Source organism: Mauremys mutica, chromosome 7 (genome assembly GCF_020497125.1).
Source record: "Mauremys mutica isolate MM-2020 ecotype Southern chromosome 7, ASM2049712v1, whole genome shotgun sequence".
Classification (NCBI taxonomy): domain Eukaryota; kingdom Metazoa; phylum Chordata; order Testudines; family Geoemydidae; genus Mauremys; species Mauremys mutica.
In genome coordinates, this window is record NC_059078.1 from 61,132,085 (window position 1) to 61,148,571 (window position 16,487).

Sequence of the window (16,487 nt, forward strand, 5' to 3'; positions counted from 1 at the left end):
CACGTGGTACTTGCTGTCTCAGCGAGGCCCATGTTAAAGGGTGTTGTGTAATCTGCAGATCGTTCAAGAAATAGACTCAAGTGGCTCAGGACCTTTGCCTAAAGCAGCACCTGCTTGAACAAGCCATGTGGCCTGCTTCAGAACCGAGGCCCTTATCAGGTCAGAGATCACCCTCCGGTTCCAAGAGTGAAGTTGTTTCGTGTTCTGGAGTAGGCACCATTCTGAAGAATTGGAGGAGCCATTCCCCATCATCTGCTCCAGGTCTGGAGGAACCCCCAGGAAAAGCGTGGACTGGCACAGAGTTGGTGCCAGCACACAGGATGGCGTGGGTACCTCTAACCCTTCCCTGGTACTGAGTAGGGAGGTTAGAAACCCTGTACCATTGACTTGGGTTCTGGCCTCTGCTGCATGTCTTCTGCTTTTTGGCCGACCTGTCCTTTGTTCCAGGACTTTGTCAGGGCTGTGTCATCTATAACCCTGTTGACTGAACAAGCCCCTGGACCCTTGGATCAGTTGGCATCGGACCCCAGTGTTCCCCTTTCATGGCTGTGGAAGAAGGGCCGGTACCAGGAATCTCCTCAGCACCGTTGCAGTCAGCACTGCAAATGTTATGATGGCAGCTTTCACTGCCCTTGAAATTGGTGCTGTCAAACACTCCAGTACTGCTGCTGACTTTGAGATTGACGCCACTTCTGGCATCAGCATGCTCAGGACCAATGGTACTGCTTCCAGTGGCAGCACCGCTTCCTGCTTTGTTCTGGATGACGGACAAGTCAGACTGGTTATGTGCTGCCTCTGATCTCGCTCTGCCCTCATTCCAGTGATCCTGAGGCTCCTCGGCATCCAAATCAGGGTCATCATCCTCACACTGTCCATCGCTTGACCAGCATCGGGGCCTTAGATGGAGTACTGGGATTGGTGCTCATCTCGTGGCTGGGACGGTGGCCCCTGACCCAGCACCGATTGGCCACCAATGCCTTATCCGTGCCAGTGGCCTCCATGTAATCTGTGGGGTGTTCCCTGGTCACGGAGGTCCCACTCTTTGTCTCACTCAAAGGCGAGATCGCCAGCCATGTCTGTGGTGGTGACCATCGATCTGCCACCAGCCCAGGCACCAGCACTCCTCCTTCCTGCGGAGCCTCCAGCGTCGTCCTATCCAGATCCATCACCTCTGGAACAGGATCCGGCTTTAGCCCAGTTAAAGGCCTCATCTTTGTCTCTGGACGATTCTGTGCTGCCTGGTTCATTCCTCTTTTAGTATAGGAGGATTGTAAGGTATACTGATACCTCTTGCAACCTGTAGTGCGTCTCGCAGTCTCCAAGTGGAGTTCTTGCAAGAGAGCAGCCACAAATTAGTGGCTAGCCTGCAGCTGTCTGCCCCTGGAAGTGTCTCCCTCCCTATCAATGATGCGCTCCTTGAATTGCTATGGCCTTCTGGAGCACGCCAGCTTCGGTACCGCCTGCAGCTAAGTGCTTGGAAAAGTGCTATTTTGTTCTTGTGCAGGGATCTGAGAGGGATTACTCCCGGCCAGCACCAAATTCCCTAGTTGTAGCTGCAGTGAACAACAGAGCCACACAAGGATAGGGACTCTAAGCAATTGGGCAGAAAGGTTTACACCTCCTTTTCCTTACAGATGCGAATTGCTAACCAGCATCCAGAGAATGTTTGCCAAAGTGTTCCCTTTGTCCAGCCCTCACCAACCAGGTCAGTTGTTACTGGCACCTCCCAGATGGGTTGGGGGACACACAGCGGCTGTGGTCAGAGCAGGAGGCCTCAGTCCATATCAATGTGCTGGACTTTTTGGCCATCTACAATGCACCTCACACTTTTCAGGATTGTATCAGAGACTCAGTGGCTCACATACTTACTGACAATACCGCCGCAATGTGTTATGTGAACAAACAAGGGGGAGCACTCTCCAGGTTGCTCTGCCTACAGGCAATTGGGCTATGGCAGTTCTGCATTGAGGAAAACATTATCCTGATAGCTATTCACTCACCTGGAGTTCAGAATCATCTTGCGGATCCATCTCAGTAGGTATTTTTCCATAAGTCACTAGTGGTCCCTGAAGACCAGTGTCCTCTGGGTCACCTTCGCAGCTTGCGGTATCCTAAAATTGACTTGTTTGCTCCACAGGACAACAGGAAATGTCGTCTGTTCTGTTCCTGAGGGGCCCTCAGTCCAGGCTCCCTGTCCCACGTTTTCTACCTCAGCTGGCAGTTAGCTCTTCTGTACACCATTCTCCCAATCCCAGTCATCCCTCAGGTCATCCTCAAGCTTAAGGTCATTCTCATTGCCCTGGCATGGCTGAGGCAGTGCTGGTTCTCCGACCTTTTCACACTGTCTATTCAGCCTTCCATACCACTTCCTCCCATCCTCACTTACTCACTTAGAACCATGGCTGCACCTTGCATCCTGCTCTCAGTTCCCTTCATCTAGCCATGTGGCTGCTGCATGGATGAATGGGGGGGAAGAACAGTGTTCACCAGCTGTCCAACAAGTCCTCCACCAGGATGGCCTATTCAGCAAAGCAGAAACCATTTTTGGTGTGGTCATTAGCCTGCAGAATCCAGCCAACGCTGTCCTCTATCCAGGACATTCTGGAGTACCTGCTGCACCTTCAGGTGTTGGAGCTTGTGTTTAGTTCATTGAGAGCGCATCTGGCAGCAATATCAGCATTTCATCCCCCTGCATTCAGGGAAGATCAGTCTTCTCCAGTGCCATGGTAGCAAGATTCTTACAAAGGCCCCTTCATCTACATCCTCATTCCAAGAACCAGTCCCTCTGTGGGACCTTAACTCCATCCTAGTGGCCTTAATGGGACCTCAGTTCAAACCTCGTGTTCCACTTTTGTGTCAGAAAACTTCATTCCTGGTAGCAATAACATCTGTAAGGACAGTGTTGAGGCTTGCAGGCTCTGATGGCAGAGTCATCTTATATTCAGTTCTCCAAAGATGAAGTGACTGTATGACTACATCCTAAGTTCTAGTGTACAATGGTTTTTCAGTTTCATTTGAAGCAGGTGGTATATTTACCTGTTTTCTTTCCCAAGCTGTGTTCATCTGCGGAGGAGAAGTGTCTCCATACATTAGCTTTTTATCTGGACAGGATTAACTATTTCATGCTTCCCCTTGTCTGTTTGTGTCATATGCAGACCACATGAAGGGTCAAGCAGTTTCTTCACAGACAGAAGATAACATCCTGCATACAAAATAGCTTTGGCTCGCCCCCTGAGTGGGAGCAAGCTCATTCTACGAGCGTGCAAGCAACATCCATAGCATTCCTCAGTGACATTTCCATATTGGACATTTGCAAGGATGCTGCGTGGTCATTGATCTATATGTGCATGAACCATTTATGCCATAACCACATCTTCCAGCCCAGGGTGGATGCAAGCTTTGATAGAGCGGTCCTGCAGTCCTTGTTTAGGTAGACTTTGAGCCCTGCCTCCTGGAGCACGGTACTGCTTGTGAGTCATTTAAGAGGAATACACAGCTGCACCTACTCGAAGAAGAAGAAATGGTTACTTACTGTGATTGTGGTTCTTCAAGATGTGATGCAGACATGTATTCCATGACCCACCCTCTGTCCCCTCTGCATTGGAGTCTCATTTCCAGGTGTTCAGAGTGAAGGAACTGAGGGGTGGTCAGGGCAGCACTGCCTCATGTAGCCAGCGGAGGGGACTATTGCCGCGAGGTGTGAACTCCACCCCTCTACCAGTACTCCTAAGCGCGCACACATCTAAGTGGTATCACGTCTGTCACTTCTCAAAGAACCACAATTAATGTAAGTAAATATTTCATTCAGTTGCACTCGGGAATCTTCTAGTAGACAGTATCGGGGGTAGCCGTGTTAGTCTATATCCCCAAAAACAACGAGGAGTCTGGTGGCACCTTAAAGACTAACAGATTTATTTGGGCATAAGCTTTCATGGGTAAAAAAAAACCTCACTTCTTCTGATGCATCTGAAGAAGTGAGGTTTTTTTTACCCACGAAAGCTTATGCCCAAATAAATCTGTTAGTCTTTAAGGTGCCACTGGACTCCTTGTTGTTTTTCTAGTAGACAAGACTCCAACAGCTTCCAGTGTGTTTACTGACATGTTAGTTAACCTTTCTAAGGAGCAAGTTTTAGTTAACATGGTAGCTTTTTATTTAAAAGAAAGTGACCGTTCTCGCTGCCTAGAGTATTGCTGGACTTGTACTCGTGTACATTAGGACTAACACCAGTGCTAATGAAACAAAGTTGGAAAACTGGTGAGAATACTTTTTCCCCTAAAATTCCATAATGTAGACAAGACCTTGTAAGTCAGGCTTTGGCTACACTTGCACTTCAAAGCGCTGCTGCGGCAGCGCTGCCGCGGCAGCGCTTTGAAGCGCTAAGTGTAGTCAAAGCGCCAGCGCTGTCCGTACTCCACCTCCCTGTGGGGAATAACGTACAGCGCTGGGAGCCGCGCTCCCAGCGCTGGGGCTTTGACCACACTGGCGCATTGCAGTGCCGCAATTTGCAGCGCTGGAGAGGGTGTGTTTTCACACCCTGCTGCAGCGCTGCAAATTTGCAAGTGTAGCCAAGGCCTCAGCTGCAGCCATTGATAACACTTGTTGTCAGAGAGGAGTAACTTTCCTAAGCTTGGGTGCACATCTGTATTGTGCTTCATGACCTTCTGTTATGGTGGTAAAACTTCTCAGTTCTAAAATGCTTTGGAAAAAGCGTGGCAAGGTATTCGCTCTCCACTTCTAAGGCCTTCCTACCGCCGAGAAACCTGAACTCTTTCTTGCTTCTCTCCCCTGCTTCCTGAAGAGGCAGCATGCTGAGATTCTGGGGGAGCAGGCCCAGCTTGTGGTGTGTCAACAATAAGTTTTGCAGACTGCGCAAAGGGTAGTCTCTAAGGTTGGGGACTGCGGGGAGTCAACTAAGCCTCCCTGCTAAGAGAAGTTTCTCTGTAATGCTGGTGATCCACAAGAGAGGTGGCAGGAAACTTAGCATACAAATAGGCTTTCCTCATAGCCAAAATATCAACCCTACTCCCTCTATAGAGTGTTTATGCCTTCATTTACATTTCTCCTGAGGGGAAAATTAGTGTGCTCATTTGCATTTTCCTCTTTAAGGAAGCAAGCATTGGCCTATGTCCAGACTAATCTTCTGATATGAGTCTTGCTTCTTAATACCAAGTTCATATATATATTCTCCTATCATGCCATATTTGGTTTTTCATCTCTCCTTGCTTCAGTCGCTTCTTATCGTCACTTGCATTGTCTGAAAGAGGCTCAGCCGCCTTTAGTTTTACAGATCTTCCTCAGCTGTTTCTTCAAATAAAATTTTTCTTCAGTAAAAGTAAATGCTGCAATTTGATATACATTTCTACTGTTAAAGGTGGATTTTTGGTTCCATGTAGATAAGACTAATCGATTATCGTTGGGGAAAAATGGGGAAAGTCATGACTCTTCATGGCACAAAATAGAGATGTCACAGTTTTAGTTGAAGGAAAAAAACAGTGTGTTAATTATTTTTTAGTTGTTTGTCATGGGAAATTAAGAGGTCAAATCTGGTTTACAACAAATTGTTTTAAAACCTTTCAATAATATCTGAAAACCACCCTCTACTACAAGACAAATATAGAGCCAAATGTACAAAAAAACCAGAGATGCATTGCTGTGACTTGCAAAGCCCAGGACTCTTGATATACCACCGCACCCCTTACCCTGAATGCCCAGTATTTGTCACAAAGATCATGTTCTCACACATATAACCTTACTTGCAGAAGGTAAATGTAGGCCAGTGTTTCCTTTCAGTTAAACATCTGCACCCACACAGGTGTCAAAGCTTGTTAGCTGTACCTATGGCAATACCGAGGCCTAGCACCTCAGCAGTAACTCAGCCTATACATTCTTTCTTGGTTGCCTGCATGCATGATCATGAAGCCTTCTGTAAAGCCTCTACTCTTTAATTTTTTTTGGACAATACCCATTGTATGTTCACAGAGATACTTTAATCTGCTGTTTCTGTTACTACCTAGTTGATACTAACATTATGACTTCAATCATACAACTGATAATATTATGGTAGGTTTTGAGATATTGTTCTCAATGACCTTGTATCTCGTGGATTTTAAAGAATATGGTCGCAGCAAGTGACAGCTACCTCTTATAGATCTGCACTTTTCCGTATCTCCTCCAAAAGTTATCAAAATTAATTGCTAAATCAGAAGACAACTGATAGCAAATGTCACACTTTTATCCTGGTGTGTGTGTGTGTATGTACATATGCATGTATATATATTTATATGTTATGTAACAGTAAATACACCACTCACTATTTTGTGATGAGATCTGAATGCAAACTTGGTAGAAAGAAGTCCTCGATCCAAGCCTCTATCGTTGACAATTGACTTCAATGCGTTTACTGAATCTCTGTGGTTTTAAAAGCTTGAAAGAAAAAGAAGGGACTTTCATTGCTGCCTCCTAGATTTCTTGCTCTTAGGTTTTGTGTCATTCATTGTGCTGGTGAGCAGGCAGAGGTAAATGTTTTTGTTTGTTTGTTTAGAAAAGTCTCTTTACAGATAACCAGAATACCCTGCCCCCAAACCACGCCCCCTCCCCGGTTGGACCTTGTGATCTAGCATGTGACAGGATTTGAACGGCTTCAGGTTACAGACTTGGCGAAAGTAGTCCTACCTTGTGTAAAGGAATAACAGGCACAAAGTCCCTTCGCTATCAGTTACATCTTGCAGAGGAGCTCAGAGCAGCCAGCACATTCTTCCGTACAAGGGTCACATGCTGTACATCTTGAGCCCTTTGACCCTGTGCCTCATATTGCAGATCCAGCTGTCAAAGTAAAGATGTAGAAGGTCCCACGCCATAACCATCTCCTGTTCCTCTGCTATGGCAGGCAGGCTTGGAACCATGTTTTTCTACTTGCAGAGTTTGCTTGTTTACCTCAAATTTCTAGTTAATTTTCAGTTGTTTGGGGGTTTTAATAGGATTAGTGATAGGATCCATTAAGATGGATCCAGAGAAGCATTAAAGTGTAAAGTGCTGCATTTAATGTGTGAATATAATGCATTGAATGGGCTGGTACCCTTTTAGGTGCTTAAAATTCCTGGGAGAAAGTTCAGCCTTTGCTGCCAGAAAGAGAAGGAAGTAGGAAGGGTGCTTCATGGTCCACTTCTGGAGGATTTCACTGTGCATGCAGATGCCAGCTCTGACCTGCTAGCATAAGAATGTCTGACCCTTGTGCCCACCACAGGCTTACCACAGATAGTCTGGAGCCCTTTGCCATTAGACTCTGGTCATAGTCTTCAACATGGGGGTCGAGCTAGAGAGGAAGGCAAATGTTCCACTAATGTTGTTTGATCACCATCACCTCGAAAGTGAGGACATGGCTCTTCCATTTCCCTCTTGAGGTAGGAGATGTACAGTTATGAGCTTCCCAAGGAGACTGAAGTAACCTCCAAGGGTTCTTTGAAACACAGTACGATACCTCAGTCCTGCCCTAGTGCCAGGTATGGGTAGCCACCTGGGTTGCTATGCTACCACAGTCCGTTGTCTCTGACCATTGATAGTGGCTCCTAAACAATCCTTTCCTCCATATTGCACTCAGAAATCACTTCAGTTTGCCAGTTTTAATCTGTCACTGACAATTTGCATCTAAGGCATTGGTCCTTTTCTTCTGCCAGTGCTTCTACCCAACCAAAACCTCCTCTGGGTGGTTGGCCATCTTATCAACCTAGAGCACCCCTTGCTGACTGTTGAGGCATCTTTTTCATGCTGTGTGTGGCTTTTAATCGCCACAGAAAAGGATGATCTGATCCAGAGCGGCTTCTGGATATTTATGGTGACGTTCAGATCGGGATGGTACAGCCATACTACTATCCCTTAGTGAGTCTCAGCCAGTGTGCTTCTGCCCACCCTCATCTGACCTGGGCCTGTGGATATTGTAGCTGATCAAAGCTAGTGGGGTATATCTGAGCCTCCTGTTGGAAAGAGTTGTCCACACATCTCAAATAGGATTATCTGCCAGCATCTCTCAAACAAGTTATGGCTAGGCCTCTGCTAAGAAAAATGGATTGGATGAGAATACCTTGGTTAGCTATCATCCAGGATCCTTCAGGCAAAGATATCTGGGAAGGGAGAGGTAGGCCAGCACCAGTAACATTTAACACTTAGGTTGTTTGAACATCATTCAGCGCATAAGGCTTGGCCATGGCATGATTTTGCACTAGTGAGGAAAATCAGTGATGGGGTTGGGGTGGGGGAACATTTGTTCTTCAAAAAATGTTATGCTTTCTGATGCAGAGCTGTCTTGCAACTTTGCACAGGATAGTTATGGACTTATATAAACACAGTCTGCCTGTCTAGCAAAGAATCATGGTGTTGCTGGGTACTAGCTCTTCTAAAAAATGTTGCCTTGAGCCATCCTAATTCCAGCTAGATAAGGCCTTCTGCGCTCCTTGTTTTTCCATCAGACCTGTTCATCTGTGCAGCAGGCCTCCGTAACATTGAGTGAATTGATTGCCTCAGCCTTGTGGCTCTACTTCGAAGTCCTCCATATCAAACCAACCTGGACAAAATCAGCTACCAAGCAGTGAGCAATTTCAGTGCATTCCGTGAGCTCCAAACCTTTGAAGTTTCAGCAGAATGGTGCTGGAAAGCGGTGCATCACTTTCAGTTCTAAATATGTTCCTTTCTTCTTTGTAGTCTAATATTGTCTAAAAATAATTCTGAAGAGAAATAAGCCTACCAAACTCGAATATTAATTTGAATAAGATGTGCATTCATCGTTATCAGTTTAAAGTAATGGATTGGTATAACTACTATTTTTGTCATGTTTACAGAGTTGATATACAAGGAGGTCATGGACCTGGAGGAAAGGACCAAGAACGGGGTTATACGTGGACAACCAGCCCCTTTAGGTTGGTTACAATAAAAGCACTATACAAGCCTGCCCTGTGTGGTAAGCTAGAAAAGCACCAAGCTGATCCAAGAGTAATAGTTAATATAGCTTAAAGTATGAGTCTAGAATTTCAAGAACACTTGCGCAGAAGTTGCTTTCAGCTAATTCACTTCATGAGTGATAATATTTGATGCTGGTGCTCTTCTTGGAAACATAAAGCACTATATAGAGATTAGTTAATTAATCCTCCCAACACCCCCATGGAGCAAGGCTTTTTTTTCTCTATTTGTCCAGCAACTTGCACAATGGAATTCTTTCCTATGACTGAAGGTACAGCTACAAGGGAAGCAGAAACCCTCAGAAGCGAGACTCAGAGCCCGGGTCTACAAACTCAGGCTCATGCTACGATGCTTAGAATAGCTGTTTAGACATATGGGCTTGGACCCACCCCCACTTAGGCTTCACAGCCTTAGCTCCAGCCCAAGCTGCAACAGCTGTCTTTAGCACTGTAGCATGAGCCCGAGTCTGTAGACCCAGGCAACTGGCTGTTGCAGGTTTCTGCTTGCCGTGTAGAATACCCAAAGGCTCTTAGGAGCCACCACAATACAAATAAATAATACCCCCATTTTACAGCTGGAATACAGTGCATCTGGGCCAAGGTAACACAATGCGTCAGTAGCAGAATTCAGATTAGAAATTAGAGTTGCTAACCCTCTCTGCTCAGTCCATTAGATCAGAGTCTCCCAAAAGGGTGATTAGCTAATGAGGCTCCAGTGAGCATCATCAGAGACAGGCATTTAACCAACAAGCTCACACCACTGTGGATGTCAAAAATTAGCCTCCTAAATAAGATGGGCCTCAGTTTCAAAAGTATTTAGTGCCCACTGTTTGTATTTCAGTTAGATCCCTCTTCCGCCTGCAAACTCTTATAGCAACAGTGCCTGGGCCTACCTGGCCAATGTAGAAAACTGCAGTGTGATGTCATAAAGAGGTCAGCCTTTACCAAGCCCTCCTGAAATCTTGGCTGAGCTTGATGAGCATGCTGCTCAAAGTGCTTGTTCCCATCCTCAGCTCTTCTCTTGACTTTTAATTTTGGGGCTCCTGACACTGCTCCATGAAATACCCCTTTTTATTGTCTGTGGTATTCTCTCCCATCAGCAGCTCCTCACTACCTGACATTAATTTTTTGTATCCTGCTCTTGGGAAGCCCATTATTTTTTTTTAGTAACTTTACTGCCACAGTTCAATAGCTCATGATTAGACTGGGACTTGTAACTGTATAATACCAAGTTGCTTTCCTCTTGAATTTGCTTTTAAAATGCTCATTGTAACTAAGTTACATCCCTGCATAGCTACTATAAAAGTATACTTTAACACTTGCATTTAATGTCTACTAAATATTGAGATCAAATTTCTCACTCATATTGTTTGCCTGAATAACTAGTTTCTAAACAAGTAAGTGCAGAGAGGCCTTCAGAAGCCACTCTTGTATTTTTGTATAAAATACAGCTGGTCATTAGAGTACCCCCTTTCCATGGTTGGAGGATCTGTGGCACAGGGTGGGATAACTGCCATTGTCTCCCTATGTAATCTTGAGCACCTCAAAGTGAGTAAAGCACCAGGAGTCCTGACTCCAACACCACGATTTTCTCAGGTGGCCAAAGTTTAGAAGTATTGAGCCTGAAGCAGTTCCCACTGAGGTCATGGAGCTGAGGAATGCTCAGAACTTCTGAAAATTCAGCCACTTTTAGGCCTAAGTGTATAGTTAGGAGCCTGCTTTTAGGGTTTTTGAAGATCTTCTCAGGCTTGTGTAGAACTACTTGCCATTACCTCTTTTCTCTCTCAGCCACACTTGTGAATTTGGCACTCGGCTGGAAGTGTTTTTATCTCAGATTTACAAGCATCCTTTTATGGAAGTCCCATGGTTTTTGGCATAGATTAATGGTTCAGAAATATAACCCTTCACTTAAATAAAAAATCCTCAAATCTTATTTGATAATGGACTCCAAGAACTCTCTTAGCAACTTCTTGAGTGGCAAGAAAAACGAATGACCCCTAGAGAGAAAAATACTAATGCAAGTATTAAACCATGCAACTGTATCTGCAACTGATTTGCTGTTTTGTTTCTCATAGCACAGGTGCAGCAATGATCAATGGTTCTCAACATCCGTCTTCATCATCATCTGTCAATGATGTGTCTTCAATGTCAACAGATCCAACATTGGCCTCTGATACTGACAGCAGTCTGGAAACATCCGCTGGACCTCTGGGTTGCTGTAGATGACTACTTGGTCTTTTAGGGGGGAGGGAAGGGGAGTCCTTTAGTCATTGATAGGGCACCTTTAAGAAAATCAGTGGTATTATTTTTGAGTGTTTTTTCAAAAATAATTGTAGGATTCATTTTAAAGTGCTGTAATTTTAAACTGTAAGTTGTGTTAAAAGCAGCCACAAAAAATGTATTTTTTTTTGCTGTAATTAACTCTGTAAAATATTAAACCTGATAATTGTATCATGGTTTTAAAAAATCTGCATATTTGCTTTACTATTATGCTGCTGATCTTTTTTTACTGAATTTGTAAGATTTGTTTGATCAAAGCACATATTAATGTTGTCTCTGCCGTATCATGTATTATTTAAGATTTTATAGGTTTTTCAATTTTTTTTTATTAGAAGTTTTTCCAAATGTTTTATTCATGATTATCCTTCAAAGTTATATGCTTGGTCACTTGTCTTACCCACGTGCAAGAGAAAATAATACATTGTAGCCTGTTATAGCTTTGGGTGTAGCTACTGTAGTGGTCGCAGTGAACACAGAATCCTTTAATTCTGTCTTCTTGCCTATAACAATTGAATAAAAGCAGCAGTTAGTGAGTTTCATTAGGAAAACCATTTATGACCCTTGACAAAGTCACCTCATCTGAGAGGCAATATAAATATAAAGCAAAGCATATCTTTATAGCTGCAGAAGTATCCAGCCTGCCAAAAGGAGATGGTGGCAGAACTGTGGCATGCTGAAGCTTATGATCTCAAGGAGGATACTTCATGAATAATACACTGCAATGCAAATAAACTGTTTACTTCTACTAGCTATTAGGCTGTTTTTGTACACACAAAACAAGGTATACCCAGGGTATCTAGATTGCCAACAGGGAGATCTATAGCTATAGTTCTGCATACACATAGCAGGTGGTTCTTTGGCATTTAATTTCCTTCTTATTTTCCGTGTTAGGATAGAGCAGTTCTAGGCTGGGTGTATGTGTGGAAAACTCCAGCTTTTTGACCACTCTTTCTTCACCCAAAGTAACTGATTCCTGTAAACCAATCACTGGTGGGAGAACCTCAGGTTGTAAGATTTCTGTAGCTAATGCATTGAGAGCAATATATGCCATGGTAATGGGGGGAAATAGCAGTGCTGGATAAATAGTTTTTCTCTTTCACTTCACTATCAGACCAGCAAAGCAGAAATCTTAATAATGGTTCTTTTAAAGCCATGAATATTCAGTATCTTTTAGCATTGAAGCCCCCGCTGTCAATGCTCTCTTTAAAAAAAACCAAACCTGTAGATCAGTTGCTAAGTAGTCATGTAAAATGGTGCTGATCCTTACAGAACTATGTTAATTGTTTACATTTTATATTTACAGAATGATTTGTGTGTAACTGACTGACTTTGTTTATGAATGAGTAAAACAATCATCCAGAGTTTATTCCTTTGAAAAGAGCAGATTTCTCAAGAACCTAAACTATATTGATTGCCTTGTGTAGATAAATATTTTGTGTAGTGAATTAAAATGTGAAAAGGGGTTTAAATTAGTGACACCTACAAAAATGAACTTTTAAAAGAAAAGCACAGGAGTCTTGCCAGGCACAAAGCCTGAGAGAATGAATAGAAATAGCTATTGAGATCATCCAAGAATGAAACATGCTGCTCAATGTCTGTTCCTTTAGAATTTGTTGGATAAATAGAATAAATATCCTTTTTAAATTTATAATTGGAAGAGGAAAAATTGCCTTTACCCACTTTCTTCCCCAATTATGTTTTACTGTTTTCAATGTCTAACAGAAATTAGACTTTTAAAAAAATAAGACGGGGTTGCAAGAAATGGTAATGTCTCCAAGAAAGCTGACAGTTGTTAAAGTGCAAAGTTTTATTTTCGTTGCCTGGCTAGACCACTGGGAAGTGATGGTGTGTAGTTTTGCTGTTCTCACTTATATCAGATATTTCAGTAGTGAGCTTTAAAACACACACTTATTAAGGCAATTATTTGTACAGAACCCCACCAAAACTGTATGTTACCTAAAAGCTGATAGGCCACACGATGGGGATTGGAGCATAGCATACTTTTTCTTGTTGTATTTGGACCAACAGGGCAGTTTATTTTGTCTATCGAATTTTAAACTGTGACATAAAGCCAACCATATTTAGTCCTATATTACAGGAGAACATCGTTATATAGACCTAGATTATGTTCTGGTACACTGGTGTATACATCCAGAGTAACTCAGTTACAAGCAATGAAATTACTCCTGGTTTATGTCAGTGTAACAGAGCAGAATTTGGCCCCAATCATTCTTGTTTTAGCTGAATTCGAGAATGGTCGTCATCTCTGGTACGCACGCACCCATCTTAGAGTCCAGTTCACTTAATTGCTCTTATTTAAATGCTCTTAAATGAGTTTTAGTAAGACATTTTATTGACTCCTCCTCCCCTCACGTCTTCAATTTCTCTAGTGCCACCCGCAGTAGGTACTGGAAGTGAAGAGATCATTCAGAGAGCAAGAGACCACTTCAGTCAGAATGGGGTATGCCAGCACCCATAGTCCTCCTGGGTCCCACCTTTCTAATAAGTATTCAGATTATTGTGGTCTGTATTTTATGCAAATTAAGTGCCCATTGCAGGCTCCTGGCAAATTTCCAGTGAAGCCTGCTCAGCCAGGCAAAGTTAGAGCTCTGAAGTTCTAAGCCATTGCAACAGTTTGCTAGTCTGAATTCTCTTTTTAGTCAGCGAAATTCATTTTTTATTTCAAGGACAATTGCATACGGATGCAAACAGTAAGCAGGTGGCTAGCTAGAATTGTCCTGTCTGTTGCTGTTCTCACATTATGTAGGTAGATGTCTAATATCCAGTACACGTTATACTTTCTGATGTGCTAAGTATCATTGAACTTGGTTTATTATTTTGATAAATAGTTCCATAATGTTTCCATTGCAACAGTCCGTGCTAAAAGATACACAGCTTTTCCACCTCTAGGACTCCAGCTGCAGTCTAGCCCAGACTAGTAGGCCTGGTCTACAGTGGGGGTGGGGGGGAAAGAGATCGATCTAAGATATGCAACTTCAGCTGCGAGAATAGCGTAGCTGAAGTCGACATATCTTAGATCAACTTACCTCCCGTCCTCACAGCGCGGGATCGACGGCCGTGGCTCCCCCGTCAACTCCGCTTCTGCCTCTCGCCCTGGTGGAGTTCCAGAGTTGACAGCAGAGCATTTGTGGATTGATTTATCGCGTCTAGATGAGACGCGATAAATCGATCCCTGATGGATCAATTGCTACCCGCCGATCCAGCGAGTAGTGTGGACGTACCGTAGTGAATGAAAGTGACCCACATCTAATGTCCTATGTAAATTGAGGTGGATACCGCCCACTAAGAACTGTATGAATTCTCTCACTTTCTGGCTAGTTGCAACAAGTCCCAGGACTGAACAGACAACTAGAAGTGGGTCCTTTCAGGTCAGTATTAAACACACTGGTGGGAGAAGTTTGTACTGCCTTTGCCTGTGCTTCTACCCGTTTTGTGTGTTGAGGACTTCACTCAATGCAACACAAGGAGCCAGACTGTCTTTATCTTTCTCATCTTATACAAACTTCTGTGTGTTTAAGTCAGCTGAAGTCCATTTAAATCACACAACAATACTGATTGGTTCAATAACCCTATATGCTTGGTTAGGCTCAGTCGCCACCAATAACTAATTCGGGTAAACGGCCCAATTTTTTGACCCAGGGTAACTTTTTCAGCTTGGGGTTCTAATTTAGAAGAGAGTTGCTGTATATGGGATAGCAGCTTTCATGGTATAAATCCCCACAAAACAAAAGAATAGCTGTACAAATTATCTATGAAATGCCAAGGAATTTGTTTAGGATAGAGCAAGCCTTGATTTTACAGGTTATGGTGACAGTGCCCTCTACTGGTATTACTACACAAGTAAGTAGAACAATGAAGTTAGATGTGTAGATTTGTAATAGCAGCATTGGCCCCCAGATGAACACATTCCAAGTTAGACTGCAAGATCTAAGCACTTGACAGGCCAGTCTCTGGTCTACACATGACTGCTGGTCCCACACTAAACATACAATGCACACATCTCAAACTTAGATACACTACTATAAACCATCAAAAATACTAGTAATACACACGAACAGTCCCTTACCCACCATATTTCAGACACTGTCAATTCAGAACATTTGGGAGGATGAGAACATTCCAGTTTGTGTCTGGTTTTCATGACTTGAGTCACTGACGTAGTCCAGGATGGACTGCCAATATCTGAGTATTTTTCTAACCTGCTTTATAGCGGTTTCTTTTATTGTGTTAGCTCTTTGTATGTTCCCATTAATGTTTCAGGTGACCTAAGTTTCCCTACGTAGTTATAGTAAGTTGGAAGACTGGAGAATGGAGATGAATTAGAGGTCATCTGCATTTTTCAATAAGGCTTGAGAGGTTCTGAATGGCGGAATATGTTGTATTTGTAACTCTTTTCAAACTTTCCAGCTCACTTAATTGCTCTTATTTAAGTGCTCTTAAATGAGTCTCAGTAAGACATTTTATTGGCTTCCCCCCATCTTACATTTCTCTGCATTACAGAAATTTTCTTTGACTAAAGTTAACTTCACACATTTCCACTCCCACTGCTAAAAGGTGAAACTAATTTATTATTGAACTACCTCGCACAAACTTTCTCTGCTTCCTCGAGTAAACAGAGCTAACCTTCTCTATTGGATCTACCCTGAATGTGAAATAGAAAGTACATTTCCCTTTTTCAAAAGCCCAACCTATCGGCCAATGTTGAGACAATATCAGTAAGTATGTATCATGTATACTTCCCGTACAATGTTCATGTGTAATATATAGCTCACGTACAATAATGTACATCCAGAAAATTGTGTTAGATGTAAATTGGTGAATTTATTACTGTAGTCTGTTTTTTGTAGGTAAAAATAACTTATTAGTAATATCAGTCCATCCTTTACATTTTACAAAAGGAATAATTCTTGGTAAGCTTTGCATACAGATGAATTACTTTTGTAGGCCCAATATCGAGTCTATTTTTGAGAGTTCTTAAACTTTTAACTTACTACTAAAGTTGAGCAAAACTGGCTGAATTCTCATGATCACTCCTCCTGCCCCCCTGAAGTGCATTCTGTCCTGGGAAGTGTGGAGGGGAAGGACACACCTTTTAAATATGGAAAAATTACAGTTAGTTTTCTTTCCCACTTGCCACCCTTCCCTCCCCTATTCCTTTCTACCCCTTCCCAATAAGCCACTGTGGGGAAATACTGAGATCATTGTGGTTTTTATCATCCATGCCATTGGTCATTACA

General features: G+C 43.1%; 1 protein-coding gene across 5 annotated transcripts in view; it reads left to right on the forward strand.

The window, feature by feature from the left end:
- MAPK8 (mitogen-activated protein kinase 8) overlaps positions 1-12,722 on the forward strand; it is a 147,188-nt gene extending 134,466 nt beyond the window's left edge. For 4 of the 5 annotated variants that reach the window (XM_045024414.1, XM_045024415.1, XM_045024413.1 and 1 more), the window contains exons 11-12: positions 8,833-8,910; positions 11,030-12,722. In XM_045024414.1, coding sequence (XP_044880349.1) covers positions 8,833-8,910; positions 11,030-11,175 — 224 coding nt within the window. In that variant the 3' untranslated portion in view covers positions 11,176-12,722. Of the gene's footprint in view, positions 1-8,832; positions 8,911-11,024 lie in introns of all 5 variants that reach the window. The other variant, XM_045024416.1, reaches the window with a different exon arrangement.
- The last annotated feature ends 3,765 nt before the right edge of the window (positions 12,723-16,487 follow it).